The 22,088-nt window shown below is 35.6% G+C and overlaps 1 protein-coding gene across 1 annotated transcript in view; it reads right to left on the bottom strand.

Moving 5' to 3' along the window:
- Positions 1-5,995: 5,995 nt before the first annotated feature.
- Positions 5,996-22,088, bottom strand: part of LOC113500539 (protein amalgam-like) — a 48,528-nt gene continuing 32,435 nt past the window's right edge. The window contains exons 2-10 of the mRNA XM_026881369.1: positions 16,787-16,884; positions 14,247-14,451; positions 13,819-13,977; positions 11,969-12,097; positions 10,886-11,023; positions 8,395-8,544; positions 7,956-8,057; positions 6,544-6,642; positions 5,996-6,057 (exon numbers count right to left, since the gene is read on the bottom strand). Coding sequence (XP_026737170.1) covers positions 6,038-6,057; positions 6,544-6,642; positions 7,956-8,057; positions 8,395-8,544; positions 10,886-11,023; positions 11,969-12,097; positions 13,819-13,977; positions 14,247-14,451; positions 16,787-16,884 — 1,100 coding nt within the window. The 3' untranslated portion in view covers positions 5,996-6,037. The remainder of the gene's footprint in view (positions 6,058-6,543; positions 6,643-7,955; positions 8,058-8,394; positions 8,545-10,885; positions 11,024-11,968; positions 12,098-13,818; positions 13,978-14,246; positions 14,452-16,786; positions 16,885-22,088) is intronic.

Genomic DNA, 22,088 nt, shown 5'->3' on the forward strand with positions numbered 1-22,088 from the left:
ATTTCTTCAACATTGCAACATTCAACTGCACATTACCTGTCTCGTCACTGTCGCTATATTCCGTGTGTTCATGGAGGTGTTTATTCGGTGACAGCTCATTAACAAGCTGCCGGAGAATATGCAGCGTAGTATGTGCTTTATGGAGTCTGTTCAGTATGTTCAAAAAATTACAAAAGTACATATACTGTTGTAATTTCTTGCTTACCTACAATGCTTACCACTAATAAAAATTAAGCAGTTTGGGATGTCAGCTAGTGTTTGATAAAGCTTTGTCCTAAAACTTAAATTACAAATAATTAATAGAAATCTATGTCTATATACTAATATATAAAGCTGAAGAGTTTGTTTGTTTGAACACGCTAATCTCAGGAACTACTGGTCCAAATTGAAAAAATCTTTTTGTATTAAATAGAGCATTTATCGAGGAAGGCTTTAGGCTATAAACCATCACGCTGCGACTAATAGGAGCGAAGATACAATACAAAATGTGAAAAAAACAGTACAGTACAGAACACTATATCTTCTCCCCACGGGGACGAAGTCGCGGGCTACAGCTAGTAAAAAATATAAAGACCCACGTTTTTAAATGTCTCTCCATTCATATTTTATCAAAATCAGTCCAGCCGTTTTTATACTTGTAAATTGCATTGTAATCGGCTAGCTTATAAGGAAGTACCTCAAAATTGAGTTGCTAAAATCCAACCGGACCGACAAACAAACAAGAAGAAAGTATTTGTTTCTAGTTCATTTTTTTCTAGCTGAAAATTATAACTCAAAAGAGTAGCTAAATCCCTTTTGAGCCTGAAACATCGAGGTCACCGTTACTCTTTGAAAATACTAACTGTAGTGTATTCCCTAGACGGCAACCCTGCGTCAGGAAGGTACAATATTTAAACAAGAAAGCACTACTCCAAGAAACAGTTCAACTAAATATCCTCTTAAGGAAAAACAGGTCTTGCAAAAGAAAAAACAAAATAACCGGGTCTCCCAAAATAAAATAGCGTTTATCCGGGTAGGTCCGGTCATACTTGCCCGGGTATCAGTCGTAGCCGGATAAGTGAAATGTCAATTGAGCGTTGTCTTACAAAATAGAAAGTCTTCGGAATCACTTATAGAGTGGATATTCGTGAGGCCGGATGGTTTATGTATTGTAGGGGCGGGTATACAGGGTGGACCTGTTTTGTTTACGATAGTGGTTAAGTAGTGTTATTCGTTTATGGTGATTTGATAAGAGAAAAAAGTATTTTGAGTTGTTATTTTGTGACTTTTTGTACGTCATTGGAATTTTTGGTCTTTACTTGCGCATTTGATAAAAAATCGTCAGCAGACAGTCTTTTGAAGAATTGTTGTCAATTCATGACATGTACGCACAAGGTTTCGTTTCAGTTACATGTGATAAAACATGATTTTGTTTGTAAGTAACTAAATATATAAAAATAACTATTCATTGAATTTATAAGACGTTTTAACTTATAAAAATAACATAATTCATAAAATTTATCTGTAGCAGATGTAGGTTTTAACTTGATAAAATATGAATTATGCTAAAATATTCTTCTGACCTGAATTTAGATCTAGAGAACGTCTCTTAGGTTATATTTTTAAATTAAATCCAATTTTCTTTATAGAAGGCGCCTAATCTGATATCTCCGCTCAGCTAGGTCATCTTTAATAACCAGATAAGGATCAATTTTGACATTACGACGATGTTGAAGTGACTTATATAAAACTGGCGATTGTAATAAACTTTCAAAATCCGCTAACAGAGATTGAAAATGTAAAAAAAAATGTTTAGCCGACATTGAGAAAATATTAAGAGAAAATAATAGTATATTTTTAACTAAATAAAAAAGCACCCATAGTAATACGTAACGGTAAAAAGTGTACTTACCACATGCTACCTACTTGTAACCACATACATTTTAATTAATGCGAAAAAAATTAAAATCGTACTATATTATTTACTTATCTATTTTTTTATCTTCTCTTTTTGTAACATTATGCTCCTGTCGCAGACGGTTAATGAAATAGGATTTATTTCAGCTGAATAAGACTAACTAAAATTGTATTTTCTATACACAAGTATAGTTATCAGGATAAGAAACGAGAACAATCTATTTCTCTTCGAAATAAATATACAGCAGTAATTACTTACTCGGCTAAGACAAAGGAAAGGTAATGGAAGCCGTAACAATGTAATCTAATATCGGACGTTTTATACTTGAATATAATTCCTATTTAGCGCTGTTCAGGTAAAACGAATTACGGAGAATATTTTTCTAGGACAGCGTTAACACGTTTCTTTTGTTTATTTGTGTGTAATGTGAATTTCTTTTAAAAACATGTGGTATAAAAATATTCTTGTTTTTTCTAATACAAAACCGGGTGAATTATTTTTTGCGACCTAAAAGGCAAAAACGGCTCAGATAAGACGCTCCACCCTCTGTCCGTTTGTCTATCAGTCTGTCCATTAACAGGCTGTATTGCAAATACAATACAATTAATATTGTATTTTACTCTGTGTCAGTAATTTCGAAGCAGGCTAATCAACAATATCCCTTCTAAATTGCTTCCTGTCATCACAACACGGAATCCTTTCTTCCTTATGAAATTGTGTCATAATATCGTAATACGTTTATACAAGTACCTACTGGTACAATACAGAAAAATAATTTATGGAGAAAAAATAACTTGGTTAAAAATTAAAATAACATTGAAAACATTCATTATCACAACTAACACCTTTATAATTTCCGAAACACTCATTGAAATTTTTATCTGAAGACAAAATATTTTTCCACGCCGCCGTCTCATGTATAATGCAAAGATTTGGTGTCGGGGAATTTAAATCACACCTGCCCCGGTCCGGATTTTATTGATAAAAGCATTTGCGTGGGTCATCCTTTGAAGCTATGTGAATGTCGGTAGATTCTATATCTTTCAGAAAGTATGACGTTCGAACTTGGACGAAATCTTGATCGATGGTCTGAAGATTTTACTTCAAATGTTCGGAATGATAGAAGGTTCAAAGATGTTATGACAATTCTATTTTTAGGTTAACATTTATAATAAATTCTATCTTCAAACGTTTTTCGGATGAAAGGTTTTTCGCAAAGTTTATTTATTCAGTACATGTTAATTTATATTTGAGGTAATCGTATTTAATGAAGTTTGTTTTTGTCGCATTACGTTATTCTTAGAAGTAGCACAAAAAGTTTATAAGTGAATAATGATGTGAGGTTACTTGACCTTACTTAAAAATAGAATATTGAAACTAAATGAGATCGAAAAGCCATATTCAGTTTCAATACATAATTTAGTTGTCACCATCAGCTATATATCTCTTTATTAAAACTACATTCAACGCCTTAATTTCCATCCACCACTTCTCACCGCTTCACGACTCCATAAAACAAACTCACCGCCCAACATTTACTTAGCGCGTGTAAAATATCCATGGGGTGCTCATAACACGCTTTATTGTTTTTGTTACAGACATTACCCACATCCACCTCATACATCATTTTCACTTGAACAACTCACTTAAGAGAAAATTAAGCATGAAAATAAAGCTATGAAGGCAACACGTCCATGAATTCAACATCTTTGAATTTATCGACGCAGGTGCTATAAATAAGAACGGCAGCCATTACGCCAGATAACTCTGTTTTATTGTAATTTTATGCGCGATGTTACCACCTAGCGCTCCGTACAAAATGCAAACCACCCCAGAGATTACTTAGACGTCACACTACGCTGCTTTATTTGGTTACCAGACATCATATTTGAGTGAATGTTAAGTTGATGAGTAATAGGACCGTTTCTCCGGCTAGACAATTTCTCTCTACAACTTGAGTATTGCAGTATACTTCAAACTGAGCTTAGCATTATGGACATCGGCCGAAATGAACATCGCATTGTTCTATTTTCAATTTTGATAATTTCTTATGTATGAACCTCCAAACTCATTTTATATTAAATCATCTTTATCAAAGTCACAAACGCTATTCTAAACGTAATTACACACACATCCGTATGAAAGAAAATCATAATATTGAACTGTATCAATATAAAATGAGTCAGTTTTTATTAAAGCCTAAAATACCCTAACATTTTCTTCAAAGCCATCAATTTCTTAAGTCTCAAATTTATAAACTGCTAATTCTAGTATTGTAATTTGAGAAGCAGCTTAAGGCCGAAGATTAGGGGACGGATAAGTCCTGTGAATCACTGGAGACTCGACGTAATTTGTATCGCCGAGTTTTTGTAGACAGGCCGGGTTTGAAGGCAGTGTACTTCGTAATTGGGTGGATTTTAAGATGGATGCAGAAGAGGCTGTTATATTGATTTGGTGTTTTGTAATTTACTATTTGACAGAGGTTTCATGTGGCTGTGAGATCAGCGAGAGCGGGTAAATTATTTTCTTTTAGTAGACATGAAAGTTTATAAAGGTTCTATTTTATTGTATCAGGAACCTGCGTAGAGTTAAAGTGGAAATCGCTGATTATAATATAATTGCTGATTATATCGATTCCCAGTAGTCAGTTACCATTTTTTCTGTTCATCCATTAGGTAAAAATAAAGATTTTTTTGCCAAAGTCACCCCTAATGGCCATTTCCACGAAACACGAAGTCCCTAATCGTGCGGATAAAATCCGATCCCGAAAATTTATTAGTTTAGAGTATGTCATTACAACAGCGTAATTAATAGGTATGGTAAGTTAAATAAATTAAACTCATTCACAATTCCCAAACTGTATATTTTACAACGGAACATTTTAATACAATTTAATTCTTTACATTATACTTATGAATTTACAAATAGGTATACATTAACGTTCGGTTTATTCATAAAATTAAACGTATTTTTTTCATGAAAGATGGATGTAATACAATACTTGGACATTGTAATTTCCTTAAAACAAGGAAACGAGTGATGTTATTCCTGTTTCCCAACTAAGAAGGGTTTGGCGTCATCAATCATGGAACATGCCAAATCACATAATAAAATGAAGACGGAGCTGACGTACAATAACAGAGAAAAAGTACAATTATTTTATGAGATGTTTTTGTCCTCGGGCTAACAATAAAATATTGTTTAAAGAAGGCATTAAGACGATATATTTTTTGACATGATAACCAAATTGTGCACTAATCATGGAGCCCTCAGAAACAAAACGTAGTCTGAAATGTTAATCTCCAAAGGAAATTAAGCCTTGTCTTTGTGCCTTAAATGCTTCAATGAACATGAACTGCTTGCCTACTATAGTATTTACAACTATCACTCAAATTCGGAATATTGTAAATATTACACACTTAGTAACTTCTCAACCATTTGGACGTTTAGGCTAGATTGATTCTTCAACTTAAACAAGCATTCAAACTTATTATACATATAAACATTAACCAAAGAGTTCGTCTCTGCAAACCCCCATCCGACGCCGCGGCCGGCCCGACTGTGTCTACCTATATTACACCAGTTACCAGTATATTGATTTTCACTTCACGGGTCAAAGTTACCTGTGTGTTACATTTGCAAAATTAATTGTTCAAACTTAAATTCAAAATATTCATTGGAATACAAACGTAGTGTGATAGATACGTGTATGCGACCGAAACACGTCCAACATCAGACAAACTAATAATCATTTTATTCATAATCGTGTTCTATAAATTGATATGACTATCTTCGTGCAAAATTATTTACAGCCACGTCTATAATCGACCCTAAAATATATACAACAAACAATACAAAATCGTGATCAGCAGTCGTTGTTTAATTTAATATTACAATTACAATTTACAAGTCAAAGTTTCACGGGTTACTAGAGTTAGGTAACGCCTCAAATGAATTTGAAGATTCAATTTTGAAAGCCGTTTCAACAACCTTTGTTTCATCACTGAGTAGAGTTCAGGGTCACGCTAGCGCGAGCAGCAGCGTGGCGAGCGCCGCGAGCGCGGGCAGCAGAGCGGGGCCGGCCGCGCCCGCGCCCGCCGGCGGCCACGCCTCGCCCCACGGCCCGCGCCCGGCCTCCGGTCACATCGTCGTCACCATTTCTACGAATCACCCAAACTTTAACATACCATAATATTGCACTCTTTTGCATTCACAAGGTTATGTAAACTGCTTTCATTAACCTCTGTATCTCCTACTACCTTTTTGTTCGACCGTTTCTTTTTACCTAAAGGCTAGAATAATAAAGAGAATTTAACCGGCCACCGCGAATTGGGTATAAAATTGGTAGCGTCTGTGGCCAATCTAAAGTAATAAACCCTTTTTCCTTCAGTCCCTTGATGGGCAAAAAATGTATGAACGATAAATTATCTTCACACTGAAAGCTGAAGGCAGTTTTTGCGTCATTGATTTTTTGTTTGCTTGGAACTTATTCATCTTTTTCCACTTTATTGACCTAAATAAAGAGCTTAGTATTTTAAACAAGTTGTCAAACAAGACAAACTTTCCTCTTTAAGTCCTATAAGTTGTCCTTACTGGAATTGTTTTTAGTTCACCATCAAAACTTCTGAAAGGAACTTAGCACTTACCAAGGTTTTGCATTTGGTGTTGGCTCAAAACAATGTATGGGTTGTCGGGGTCTTCAAGCACCCCACGGTGAAGCTGCTCCAAATGCCTCTCAGGGTCATCTAGGAGAAGAATAGTTTTCTTATTGAAGTACACAGAAACTTGAGTCTGGTCCTTATAATGATTATTTTACAAATGGATTCGTTATAATAATTAAAATAGAACGTTCTAATACTTATAGCTAATGTAGTGAATATTTGCTGGTAAACAATGGACAGCCTGGAAAAGCACAATGATTTGCTACAGTTTTCACTTAAAATTCATTTCTGAAATATCTAAAAACTACTGGTAAGTACGTTGGTAATATAATGAAGTTTAAATCTTTCAGAAATGTTTTGCTTTTAATAAGTCAACAAAGATCAATGTTACGTTTGTTTGCGATACAAATACAGGTATATCTAAAATTTCCTATATACCAGCAAAGCCTTACACTATTGCTACGCTCCATGTGCTTTCACACGTCACTGCAAACGGTAAATCACAACTCTGGGCACTTACGCCACAGAGGTTCCATTCAATGGTTTTACATTGCGTGATACGAATATAAAGTTTGCAGTTGAAAAGTAATTTCAATCTTTTAAACATTAAAAAGTTTACAAAATTTGTTTTTTTTTTTTTTTATAGTTAACATGCCTTATACTAATGTTATTGAATAAAGAAATAGCAATTTGACTTGTTATCAAATTTTATTAAAGTCAAGTCATCTTCATCATTAGTGGCCAATCCACGTTAATCATATTGGTCAAACATATAAATGTGAAAAAAGGGGATTATTCTGACCCTTACATTGGTTAAAATCAATGTCCGACCGAACTGTTTCGGTTACGGCCAGAAAATCAGTTTCGGTCGGACTTTAGTTAAATGATTAAAAAAATTTAATTTAATTCAGCTCAAGCTGACTTCACATTTCTATAGCTAACATTGTGGTTTCCTGCTACATATCTTGTTATGGTGTCTGCATCAACGTTCAATAGCTTCGAATCGAAAAGCACTATCCCTTTATCATCAGCTCGTTACAGTCTACAGCTAGTAATATTTTTCTCCCAAAGTCATTACGACAGATGAGTAAAGTGGTAGCCCTGTTAGATGTTTTTTTTTGATTCTTGCGCCTTAAAAGGCTTATACCGGTGACAATTTCTGCATCTACATTGTATTCCCAGTGAAGTTGGAAGTTGTGCCATTCCTTGGTGCCTTAGGTCCTGCTTTTAGGAGAGCAGGCACCGAAACCCAAGGACCACAACAATTATTCAGGCAGACATAGCCCCATTTCTGGTGGTCGGGAACTGTAAATCAATCTATGAACTTTTGGACTAGAAGATACGTTGATAGATATACATAATTATGTCTTAATACAATAATTTCACACATGACTTACATGGTAACAGCGTGGTGGTCGGCGGCGGTACTGTCGTCGTAGTAGTGGTCGTCGTCGTGGTTGTGGTGGTGGTCGTGGTTGTGGTTGTTGTTGTGGTCAGTACTAAACATAAGGACAAAATTGTGTTAGGAAATGTAACTGATTTTGGGGACGGTAAGAAAAAATAGAAAAATATATTGATAAGCTTAAAAGTCGATAACACTGAACGTGGATTAGAGAGTCTTGTAGATCTTATGTAGTTTAAATCCTTGACGAAGAAGTTAGTTAAAATATTAATACAAAGGAATATGGCAACAGAGATCTGATATACATGTATATACACTTACCAAAAAGGTATTATATCAAAAACTATGTACACCAGCGACATTGCTATAGAAACCAAACTTGACAATGACGACATTGCAAAGCGCAAAAAAGCTACCATAAACGTAGTACTTACAATGCAGGAACAGTTCAGCCTGGGCTCTCCCCAGGGTGTTCTCGACGTGGCAGCGGTATGCCCCGGCATCCTCCCGGGACATGTCCGTCACCATGAGACTGACGGTGTGCCGGTACCCCCTGGACGTCATACTCAGCCTATGCTTGGTACCTATGGAGTGGAAGACGTTTGAGTTGGTGCAGCTAAGTTGTTTACACGATGTCCCAAAATGAGTGTTGAGTTCGTGCTTTGCGTTCCTTTGTATTTTAAGATAACTTTAAATGCCTGAATTTATAGTTAATGTGTAGGGAATTGTTTAAATACTCACAAAGGAGGCCGTGATTTTGAAGTTAATTTAAAAAAAAACATAATTCGGTGATGTCGAAAAGTTTTAGCACGATCCTCTGTCCACTCAAAAACATTAAACATTTCATTCTTCTTATTGATCTATTCATCGCATAAATAATTGTGAAATAAACAAAAGGTTTTATGAAATAAATTTATATCTACTGTTAGGTAAAGCCAGTCCTCTGTTATAGAAATAAAAATAAGTAAAGTTGAGAATCAAATTACTGTGGTGAAATAATGTTATTAATACACAAAAAGAAATAGGCTCAAAATGATTTGTGTTTGTGGCAAACTTTGAGCGCTATTGTTAATATTCTGCGGTTGTTTCGCGTTTGTTTTTATTATTTTTTGTTTGATAACTCTGTTTGAGGTTTTGTAAAAGAGTTATAAAAACAAAATGTATACAAATCGGTACCTAATCTACAAAACGTATTTATTTTTAGTTAATATTTGCTTTGTGAATAAACGGTATCGATATCGCGTCAATAAATGAATGTTGTTACATAGGGATGGCGTATACCAGTGTTAACCTAACTTATTATCTACAATACAAAACTATGGCCATTTTCTACACATTGTTTAAGCTTTGAAAATTCATTATAATTATCCTTATGACAACTCGTCTAAATGAGGCAGCGTTGTCAACCCAGAACTTTCCGTCATTATTACTTTTAGATCACAAACCAATTCATCAAAGGGTAACTTGGGTCCAACATAATAATTGTAATTAATTAAAAAGTTTTGAAGTTTTAATGTAAAGAGTAGTAAGTCGGCAATGTCCTGTATTTCATTTATTTATCCGTTATTTGCCGGCTTTGAAGGGCTTTTTGTAAAGTGGAGGATAACTTGATACGTAATTATATATAAAATGTTTCTATTACTGTAAATGGCGAGACCATCTTAATTGTTACTGCTAGTGAATCCTTGAATAACGAACTGTTTCAGGCATTGTGAATTAAACAATTCTTAGGTCACACTTTTAATAAGAAGTAAGTACTGCGAGTATAAATCGCTTGACTCAGCCTTTAATATTTGTATGCTCAAAATATTCTTGTTTCTATAAATATTACTAGAAATACACTGTATTTTATGTTATTAAGATAAAATAATGTATGTTTTTGCTCAAAATAGGTGATTCAGGGAATTGTGTGAGAATTTCACATTTTTCAAGTTAAGTTCAAAAATAGATCCAGTAGTCAGCAACAGCTTCATTTCAAATTAAAAACTCATGTCAATAAACCGAGGGCACGAACTAATAACTGTATATTGTATAAACTCCTCAATATTTTTCCAGCGCCGACTTTCATTAAAACGAATAGCTTTTAAAACATTTAATAAGCGGGCGAGCTGCCTTTAGTATCTAATTAAATATACGTATCCTTCCTTGCAGTATAAACTTAAACGATTGTAGCCTGAATGAGAACAAAAGACTGCAATTAACTACAATGTAAGTTTGCTTTGTTTTTATTATTGTTCTTTTGTCTTCTTTGTCTGGACTCCTAGGCGTTCCAGCTTATCAATTTGTTAGCTTTTATTGTGTTGTATGGATATTTTATTGTGTTATTAAAATGTTGTTTGAATAGAATGAAAATGTTTTATTGGATTAAATAGAAAGTATTTTATTCTGTATTCTATAAAATACGCGGAATTCATACCAGAGAAAATAATTTAGCCGATGTTGGTAGAAGAAGTAGACAGAAAAACTTGTACCATCTTTTAACACCAATTATTTGTGTCTTTTTACAGTCACGGGATCACTTCATGTGATGAGACCCGGTCCTTTTTAAAGCCTTGCACGGGGACACAGGTCCAACATGTAGAGGCCTTGTTGCGGACTTTAATCCAAAATGTGATGGGGTCTCCACCAGGGGCCATCCACCCCTGTTCTATTAAAGAACAAACATGGACGGCCCAAGGTAGCTACAAAACGATTGCAAATTTTATTGAAACACCAATTTATTATTAAGCAACTTAAATTATGATCTTCATAATTCAGATGTTTATGAATATGTGTGACCCGATTTTTTGAAAAGGATAGGAAAAACATTTTCTAGGTCAGAACCAACATTTACCTCAACTGTTTCATATTCCTAGAGGGTTTCTTTATAGTACATAGTTAATTTTGGTAAAATATTATTTTACCTTTTTTTGTTTTAGTTCTTACCATTCATAAGCCTCAGTTCCCCATTGAGTGTCCAGTGGACCTGCGGCGCGGGGTACGCCTCGGCCGTGCACTGCAGCGTCACGGAGCCGCCAGAGGGGGCGCGGATCGCAACACGACCAGCCCACACGGACGGGGAAACTGTTGGGGAAATTCTGGTTAGATTTCCTTCTATCTGTTTCTAATAATTTGAGGTCAGTATTTATTGATGTTCTTCCAGACGTAATTTCTACTTGTCTTCTTAACATTCACATTAAAATACTCTCATCGTTCACACTAAACAGGGATAGGGTATCTGATAAATCTAATAATATATTTGTATACTTTTTGTTATTTCACACAGCTTTCCAAAAATATTGAATACGTATTATTATTTTATCGCATCAGTAAAAAGTAAGGAAGATTAAAATCACTCCAGGATGGTGTGCAAACAAACATACACATACTTTCGCATTTATAATATTTATACCTTCCTGTAAGACTCAAAATCTTTAACACGGTTCACGAGAACATATCGGCAAATAACTTTATACTAACTTTACTTCTGAATATTATCTACTTTGCATTCAACTCACGTAATCTAATCGTAAACCAAAAGTTACCGTAAGGTGAAAAATATTGAGATTATCAAAGAATTTCAAATTCAATTTCTCGTTGAAATTTTCTTCAAAAGGATAGTATCTTCAAAACTTTTACATTATTAATGAACGCCCCAACTGCGAATGGGAAAATCTTAGCATAACCAAGAAAGTTGTAACACACGACCAAGTTAAATGGAAAACTGGCAATCCAGAAGTACATTATTTTATTGAGGATGATCTTATAAAAATCTTTTTGAATTTTATGAAGTGCAAACTGCATAAAATTCAATGAAGATATTTAACGTCTAAGAGACAGTGCTTATTGTTGACAAACCCAGCGACAAATAATTTAGTATTCTCTCATACATTCACGTCTTCCTTAAATAAAAGCGTCATAATTCAAAATCATACATCAGCTCGGAGCGTCATCTTACGTCCTCAAACTCGGCAGATCTCATAATTGTGGTTGTTATGAATAGCGCAATTAATTTAGGTGTCGGCTCACATATCACATTAATCTGGATTCTCTTGCTGACTGACGGAGGCACGCCGTTCGTGGCGATACACAGGTAGGCGCCCGACAGGACGCGCTCGACCCCCGTCAAGTTGAGCCACGGACCGCTCCATTTTGATACTAGAACAAAAATACCACTTAAAGTGTCAAGAATAAACATCAATACATATACAGTAATCTTTGAGAGAAAAATGTATAGTCCTTATTTTAATATTCTTGTTACCGCGCATAGGCAATGGTCGCGAATTAGTAGTTTTCTTTTATATGGAAGCAACTTTACCTCATTTAAGATAACATTTATTTACTAATGGTGCGTCTTTTAGTTCCACAATCTTTCTCTAATGTGTCGATTACGGCACAAAGCTCTCCCGAGTGCCTCAACTTCAAGTAATGTTGCCAAGTGCCAACAGAAATAACCGAAATCTTCTACGAAAACGTTTTTATTTGAGAACATTTAAAAACTCAAGTTTTGATTGCGCTGGATCTGATTCCTTCAATTTACCTGTCGAATAAAAAGGCTAATGATTTGTAAATAATGGGAAAATCTCGTCTCTTCCGCCGCTTCCTTAGAGTGTAACTTGTACTTTTTGTGTGTCTTTTTACTTTCACTAACGAGGGTTGTGCCACTTAGCCTCTCAGAGGTGGTCGGGCTACCTCCCTTGGATCCCGGCGGCGCGCGGCGATTTGATCGCTGATTTGCTGATAGGGACCATTGTCTGTCCTATTCGGAGAAAGTAATTTCCTCGTGGAGATATCCGAATTAATGAGAGTGACGTTTGATATATATCCTGCCTTTTATTTTGTCTCCATTTTGTAAAAATACGAGCAGTCCTGTTATTTGTCAAGATGAATCTGAGGATTACTTGACCGAGTTTGTTTTGGCGGTATATTCTCGTTGTAAAGGGTAAACAACAGCTTGCGGTTATAACAAAACTGTTCTTGCTCAACAAATTTATTAATATCCGATACAATACAATTTTCTATTCAAACAAGAAAGCCGGTTACTTTCTCGGAGCTGAAGCAAGTTTTCATTGAGACAACAAGTTGGTAAGAATTTATCTAGAACTTAGCGAAGTTCTATTGCCAAAGACCCAATGATACTCGGCACAATTTTATTACGACTCCGTTTGAGCACACAATGCAAATAAGAGAGCTTACATTCAATTTATAGCCGCAGGCGCCAAAGTTTCCCTTTGTATAACAGTTAGTTCTGCTGCTGACTGGCTGTGTGCATACTGTGACAGTTTTTGCACACTGTCGCTTTATAATGTTTGCGGTCCTCGGTGCGGTAGTGTGAATAACAGATAAAGGTTATTTCTGGCGCCAACTTTATATAAAACAATTGTTTGTTCGCTTGTTGTTTGAACGGAATTAAGAGGATCTGCAGATTTTACTTTTACTGCTACGTTTAAGCATACGATGTTGTTTGTACTGGTACCGTGTTGTCTAAAATCTGCGATACTGTCGGGCTGTTTTCTTCGGAATTGCCGCTCCCCAATTATTTTTACGGTCAACAGTTGTTCCCGACGACGCGACGGGGGCGTAATGATGTGGTAATTGAAAAACGAAACTCGGAGGTAAAGCGAACTAGAAACTAAAATTAGTTCTGTTTGCTTTTATTTTCGTCCAAAATGAGTTGACATTTTAAAACTGAGTGGAATCTAGCTTTTAACGAGAATTTTATTAAAAACGTTACTGGAACTAATAAAACTGCGAGGAGAGCAAATATCATCTGACACACAACGTTATATTAAAAATATTTCCGAGTCACATTTCAGTGTTAAAATTTATAATTTATTTCCAAGCTATTTCTTGATAAGTGCGGAGTCTTTTGGACTTACCTAGAGTTTGGTTATCAATCTTGAAGTGCCTGGAGTCCTCCCTCCGCCAGGCTATGTTCGGGGGCGGGGTGCCCGAGGCCACGCACCGGAGTGCCGCGTTCTCTCCCTCCTTCACCAGGACCTCACCACTACTCGCATCATCATCAATGTCAGGTGGAACTGTGACAGAAGGTTCCTTTTTAAGATCCTAATTTAGATATTATTAAAGAAAACTTATAGTTGATAAGGGAATATGTGTTTTTGGTATTGACTATGCCTTTATAAACAAAAACTATCGTTGACACACGGGTTTTTACCGAGATTGCCTCATGCGAGCGATTCGCTGCTGCGTTAGCTCATGATTATGGTTAGATACGACACTAATCGGGCAATCCAAATAAATACGCGTGAGTAAACCATACTTGGAAGATACAAGTCAGTCACATTACCTACAACCTGAAGCTGATGCGTCTGGCTCATCATGGGCTCGGTGTTGACCTGGCACATGTAGCGGCCTCCGTCTGACGGCCCGATCTCCTTCAGCCCGAGGGTCCAGGCGCCGTCGCCGTGGCTGACGCTGACGCGGTGGTTCTTCGTGATCACATGCCCCGCTATGGTGAGGATGGTTTGAGTGTCCACCCGGAGCCACGCCACCTACATAACGATAGAATTGGATTTATATTTTGTGTTTTACGTTTTTAGCTTGATGGAGGGATTATGTGTTTTCATCTCGTTAATTCTACATGGAAATAAGACCCTTCTGAGTACACGAGGCTATTAGGCCGATGATGACTTTTCTAAATTTATAAAATACTAGCTATTGCCCGCGACTTCGTTCCCGTGGGTAGAAGATATAAGTTATGATTTATACCTGCCCTGTCTTTTTTTCATTTTCCATTATACCTATCTTCGCTCCTATTAGTCGCAGCGTGATGGTTTATAGCCTAAAGCCTTCCTCGATGAATGGTCTATTCAACACAAAAATAATTTTTCAATTTAGCCCAGTATTTCCTGAGATTAGCGCGTTCAAACAAACAAACTCTTCAGCTTTATATATTAGTATATAGAGTATAGATTTAGTTACTTCTTTTATCATATTCAAAAGCGTATTATAAAAACTGTTGAAATAAGATCGTATGTGTTTATAAACATTGCATATCATTTACGAAATAAAATAATTTTGCTATTTGAAGCAAAGTTCCTAAAAAATGGGAATTAATTGTATCAAACATCAAAGCTTAGAGGGATAAAAATGTTTTTATGAAAAATCTCCGTGACAAAGTTAAAATAAACTGGTTAAAATACCGAAACGATAATGAAATATAAATAAAATCAGTCGCTCCTCGGGAAATTGCGAAATGCCTCAGAATTGGAAAAGTTGGTGAAATATGAAAGTGTATGAACGTCGAACTAAAGAATTTTATAATTAAGAAACAAAGTTTACAAAAGAAGCAACATTTGGCAACTTTCCCTATCTACAGTCAATTACCTGAACACAAGTTATATAGATGTTTAATTGATTTAGATCTCATTACACTTTATTTACAAACTTTGAGGATTTCAGTTTGATAAGTAATTAGCTAAGTATGCCAAGATTGAGTGGTAACTTCCAACTTTAGAATTTGCAATGAGAAATATTTTTACGAAACGTTGTAATATGGATTTATGAGGAAAAATGTGTGCCATCAGAAATGTATCGTCAGAACAATAATAAGATTGATGTTTGCAGATAGATTACGTTTCTTGTTTCATTTTCATAAAAAGGAATATCCATTTCCTCTTATTATTTTTTAAGACCGAAGCAATGTTTGGTAAGTTAAATATGAAAAAGGAAAATGTATATCATAACTTATTAATGTAGAAAAGTAAGAATTTCGAAAGTATTTTCAAATTGATTGATGGACTGGAACGGAATTGTAAATAGCTTCGTATTACGAGGATGACAGAGTTCTAGCGTCTGAAGAGGTTGCATGAAAAATGTAAGGCTAGGTTCAAGAGATCATCAAGAATATCTTGGGTTTGATGCTAAGAATAACGTATTGTATAATGCAAGCAACATTTTGTTATGAAATTTTATTTAAGTGACCAATAGAATACAGTCTCTGGCAGGTATGCTACAATAGCACCTCACCATAATACTCGATATTATTTATCCATATAATCGAAGATTTGAAGTTATACAGAAAATTAGAATATTAAAAATAAATCAAGGAACATGGCACAGTAAAAATAGAAGTGTCAAGAAAATGGATAACTTCAAAAAATGACGTCACTCGTCGGATGTTGATTCACAAATACTGAAGTATTTTATCTTGTTCTGTAATCTTACTGAATGATTTATCTTGTTTAAGGCAGAATTAAGGGAGACAAATCACTTGGTAATAGGCAGACATGTTTAATTTTAGCCTTGGATGAAGTTATCTAATGAAGACTTTTGGCATTCAATATAATGACTTCAGAGACTTCATTATGATAAAATCGAAAAAAAAAAACTGATGGAATTTCATATTAAGACCTATCTAGATCCAATTGAAAAGACAAATGTTCTCATTCTATCTTTAGCGAGTCTTAAAAGCTTTAACGCGATATCCAAGGAAACTAGAAGCTAAATTCCATTTACAAAGCCACATGAGCCCTACAATTGCGTTGTACTCCGTTTAATAGTGGGAACAGCCCACGCGGAACACGTCGGAACACTTTTCCAAGGTTCGTTGGACAAGGAACGAGAGCTATCTCTGCAGACCCCGGAATGTGATAAGAGGTTAAGCGAGCGAGAAACAGAATGCTGGAATGGAGCCCGGATTATACGGAGCTGAGAAATGCTTTTTGTTATGAGCCTGTTTTGTTGGCGAGAGTGGTTTTATGGAAGTTATGAGTGATGTGGATGATTTGACTGAATTTTTGAGAGAGTGAATAATTTGGCTCGTAAGGTAAATCAGTGAAGATTCTACTCTTATGATTTTGTTCCATAGAAGAGTGGTGAACTTACTTTAAATGTCTGCAAATTATCAACTCTACATGTTAACGCTGCATCCCTGCCGACAGCGACTGTCACGTTAGACCCTGGACCCACGAATCTTGGTAAATCTGAAACAAAAAATACATTAAATTTACAAAAATGAATTTTCAATTTCCCGTAAAAATATTAAGGTGCAACTAAATTTCTAAAATCAAAACGTAAACTCATAAAACATTTCAACAATGAGCAATCATCATTCATAATATGAAAGGCCAAACAAAAGCCAACAAAGAATCGACTAGAAAATCTGTCCCGGGACAAGTCCCCTGTTCCGAGTCCATTATTCGGGACATTCGCGTTCGTTTTGTCCTGATCGTCGCACCGCTTCCGTCATATCTCGGAGTTTCGTCTCATGGGACTATTGGCAGCGGACTTTTTGTTTTTCATGTCGTATCGGGAAATTAACGACTCTATCGTAGTTTTAAAATATAGTTTCTTCAATATTTTTCATTTTATGAAAAAGGAGAGAAAGGTAAGACTAAATTTCCTCTCAGTTATATTTAGCGTTTATTAGACTCTGCTTTAATGAACGATGCAACAAGAAGAACACTAAATAACTTGCAATCTACGCCAGTAAAGGAAATATGTACTTCAGAACGTAATAATTTCTTGCGCAACTCAGTTCTTGTTTACAAAACTATTCAGAAACCAACAACACACCAGCTTCCAAAATAACTATTTCTTACTTCCATAATGTAATTACAGTCTTGATGAAAACTCAGCTAGCAATTCAATTATTACTTAAGCAAAGGTTCATTATTCACATAAAATCTCCAAACATTAGTTAGCCCCTAATCCCAGCTTATTTGAGCACTGTAGCAACAAGCGCCCGAAATAGAAACGGTCTACTAAATACGTGTAATTTTTCATCAACACGAAGGATTAAACTAGATTTTGTTTTCTGGTGATGTATTTCTGTGCCATTTTATCTACTCATCTAGTGAATCTAATATTCGTTAAATTTTACATATTTTGTTTTAACTACGGTCTACCTTTTTCCTGTGCGTATTATAAGTTATGTCTTATAAGTTACTCTCTCTCTACTTGTTGTCTTGTTTTTTGCCGTCTTTTTTTTTCAATCGTAAAGTCCCTCAATTTATTTTAAATAAGCTTTTAATTTCTTGCCGCCCAATAAAAATCACGAGACAGTTGTGACTAATTCCCAAAGCAAGTAGATACTCAGGTACCAGTAATAAATAATACCTTTTAATTAAAACTTCTAATATTTAAAACGTCATACGTGGCTGTGAGACAATAGATCGTAACTTCATACAATCACACCTCGGGGTCCAGCTAAGTAAAGTCGGAAAGTTTTCCTTCACGTTGTGAATTAGTTCTGATTAAATTCATTGGACCCTACCCCCGTTTATGTTGGGGAATTAGGGATAGTTATGTATATATAGCCCGTATTAGGTAATAGGACTTGTAGCTAGTGAGGTTAGTTTGGGTCAGCTCGGTGATTTTGGGTTTACCTGCCTTAGTTATACCTCCAATTATTTTTCGTGTCACTCTCGCCCCTCTCGAACTGATTTATTCAGTCAAGTTTCAGGTTTAAGAATAGACGACGTTATTGTTTAATTAAATCAATAAAAGCCTTCGTTATTAGAAATGTAATCAATGTTCCATGACAATGTTTTGCTATTTCATTTCAAATATATCTTGTGGTCTCGTTAACCTGGCCAAGCGAAACATTCACTTTTGTTCTTAATTAGTTTTGTAACTAGACCTTGTCGACCTTTCGTAGAGATAATAATGTCAGTTACGTCATTAGGTTTAATGTTAAGCCGTAGATAGGTTTTCGTTAAAACATTTTCCGTTACCCCGAAAATCAATTCGGTAACTTCAATATCATCCACCGTAAAGAACACGTAAGGGATCCTCACAGAATCATATTGATCGATTCAACCTTTAACAAAGACAAATAATATTTTCCATCCCCAGGGAGATGACACAGCATCCTTGGAGGTTTCCGTGCGCTCCTGTGTCAAAAGTTTTGTCGCAATTCATGCGGACGTGATCATACCACGCACGTAGTCTTTATCGGGGCACATTTTGTTTTTATCGGCGTTGATAGCGAGGTTAAAATAGTCCGTATCAATGTTGACAAAAGGTAAACTGTTGGTTACAACGCGATTATCAACGCTCGAAATCTATCTACATGATCTACAGATTCTATCATTTTGACCCGTTTTACTTTTACGAAATAAATGAATAACATATTGCGAAAAAAAACCAGCTATAAACCTTTGTTCGTCAAATTTAAATATCCAATTAATTGGTTCATTTTTACAGTTGTGATGTGAAAAGAGTTTGCTCTAATTTGATATCAATTAATAGTAAAATTCAGGTCCCAATTACTAAACCTATTAAGCCTTTGCTCCTTATGTACCATTCGCAACTGCCGAATGCTTCGCATAGAGCCCAATTAATCGGGTTTATACATAGTCGTTTGAGTCTCGCTCCAATATTTAAGTAGCACTACTAATAGCGGGTAAAGCATGAATGCCAATTGAAAAGTCGTTAACTTAAATGCTACCATAGTGTGGTGAAACTAAATTTAGTACCAACGTATTTTGTGTGGTTGAATTTGTCCATTAGTTTATAGTACTTAAGGTACAAAACATTTTATTAAATTCGAATGGTAAGTAAATGGTGTGCATAAAATAACGAATAAAGCAGGTACTTAGTATATTTTTTTAATCTGATTACTGAGTCATTGCTCTGTCTGACCATTTAACCATACATGCGTCATCAGGCTGTATCTCATGACTCATAATAGCTAGAAAATTAAACTTATAAAATTTTCTATGATGGTATGTTTTGGTTTCTGATTTTGCTATAACAAAAATGCAAGATTAGGGTTCAGTATTAATTGCTACGTATTACTATTTCTTTAACCTATTTGTAAGGAGCCTCCTGTGTCCCGAGTCCATCTTGACTGGTACTGGACTTCAATATTTAGGCCCTGGGATCCCAGGGACCTTTCGTTTTCTCTACAGCTAAAAAAATCACAGCAGACACGGTTTGTACGGTATGACTCTTCATACATGATAAATACTGCAGCCACGCATCAACAAGTTCTAAGGCATCCATAATATTCTAATTCCGCCAATTTAAGCTAAATCGCACGTTCATACTGAATACAACATCGATACATCTCACGAGTAATGTTCCCGACCACATCACAGAAGCGATCACTCGCAATACAACGCTAATACATCAACACATCCAAACGCACACACAGACAATTTATAACACACTTGAATCGATAAATTCGAATACCAACGTGTACGTGTACAGAGTATAACGCACACATACGTATTATGCCGAGTAAAGGACGCGTATAAATGATAATGCACAATTTGAGGCATGCTGATAAATTGGCTTTTAACTCTGAGTAAGCTTGTTTGGATGAAAGTGCGTAATCGCTCCGCTGAGCGTCAAAAGGGATGCGGGGATGTTGTCGAGTTGCTTTTTTGTCACGGTTTCTTGGAGGGATGGAAGATAAGCGTTCAGATGTTTCTTACAAATCGTCGCGCTTACGATTCCCTGTAGAGATAAAGAGGTGTACTCTCACCACTCGGCGACGTCTTGTGATTGAGTACATCTGATCTCTAAGTCTGATATCGGCCATTTTGTTTATTTACTTGAATTCGAGAAATATACTTCCTGCTTACAGATACACTTCGCTTACTGATACACAGTACAATATTTATTTAAAAACGCTGAAATATAACGTTCAATTTATTTAAAAAAGAAAAAAGTGACATGGCAAATAATGAAAAATGATCATTTATAGGAATACACCTGACGAAAATCAATCAATTGGTCTCCCAAACTTTTCTCTTAAACTTGATACAATGCGAATTTCAAAGGCACAGGCTTTTGTTCGAAAAGGTTTGAGCCAGCGATGGATATACAAATATTATTAAATTAGCACTTCTGCCTATTGACTGGCACCTGTTCGTTCAGTTCCGCTTCGAGCCGCAAACGGAAATATCTCGAATCAACACCTCGCCATTCAGAATGTTTGCGGCTGCTGAAATAGAGCCCTATTCCTTCTGTATTTTGTGAGTCTCTTTAGGGGATTACAAATGTACTGCGGCCCCTTTATAGCGAATTAGACCCTTAATTAATGTTGACCTTGACTAATATTTCGGTTTGTTAAATCCTGTTCTTATTATAAGAACTTGTTTTTGACGCTAATGGCATGACGTTAATTTAGACACATAAAGACATATGATTTTACCAGAGGAGCCATGAGAATGACTAAATGCCTTATAGACAAGGCCTACTATTCCAGGTAACATTATTACTGCAAACATATTTAAAGTTCTGTATATATCTATCAACCCAGAAGTTCCTATCGAAAAATCAATAATTAAGGTAAGTATATAAGTCTCCAAAAATATATACCTGATTTATCCGAACTAAGTAAATAATGAACTGTAAATATACCAAAAATAGAATAAAATCATTATCCCCTTTAGATACCTTGTTAACCATCAGGAATTTGAAACTGTACGACTATTAGAATTGATTCGAAGGTAGCCGCCCATATTACGTAGTTTTAACCGTATCCCTATAGGCTATCCGTTTTAATTAGGGGCACGACTCCTAAATGGAAATTACTAAGTTACAATTTGAAATAACTTTGTTGAAGTAAGATTAGTTTCTGGCGCCTTCTACCTGGATTATGGAAATCTTTTGATGAATGACTCGGGGCTATTGATTCTGCGGTGCTGAAATGGAAGCGGGGAGAAATAGGATGGATTTTTGGTTATTTTTGTTAGTGTAAATTGACCTAAAAAGTTCTTCACATATTCAGTCGTTTTTAGTTTGCTTTTGGCATTATAACCTGCACTTTGCGGTAAGTTAATTAAACATTTTTATTAGTATTATTGAAGTGTACAAAATAATTTCAGAAAGGATTGGGTTTAATTACGTGGTTATTTTGTATATTGCTTGTGATATGACTGCACGGAAAGCGGAACGGTAATCACGCCAAACTCAATGTCCGCCTCGATGTCATCTCAACACCACGTGTCCTGAGTTCGAGGCCCATCTTGGGAAGGATTCTTTTTGTGCTTATTCTGAGTCTGGGTGTACAAAAAAGAAAGCGATTCACTGTCATTCAATGCCAAAGGCATTTTAAAACTCCTTGGTTTTTAACGCAGCTTTTCAAACTGTTTTCAAAGATTATTTTTCTTTCTCGAAAGCTTTCCAAGGTCAGATGGTCACTCAGCATAAAATACTGATGTCTTCTCATTGG

This window comes from Trichoplusia ni, chromosome 14 (genome assembly GCF_003590095.1).
Source record: "Trichoplusia ni isolate ovarian cell line Hi5 chromosome 14, tn1, whole genome shotgun sequence".
Lineage (NCBI taxonomy): Eukaryota > Metazoa > Arthropoda > Insecta > Lepidoptera > Noctuidae > Trichoplusia > Trichoplusia ni.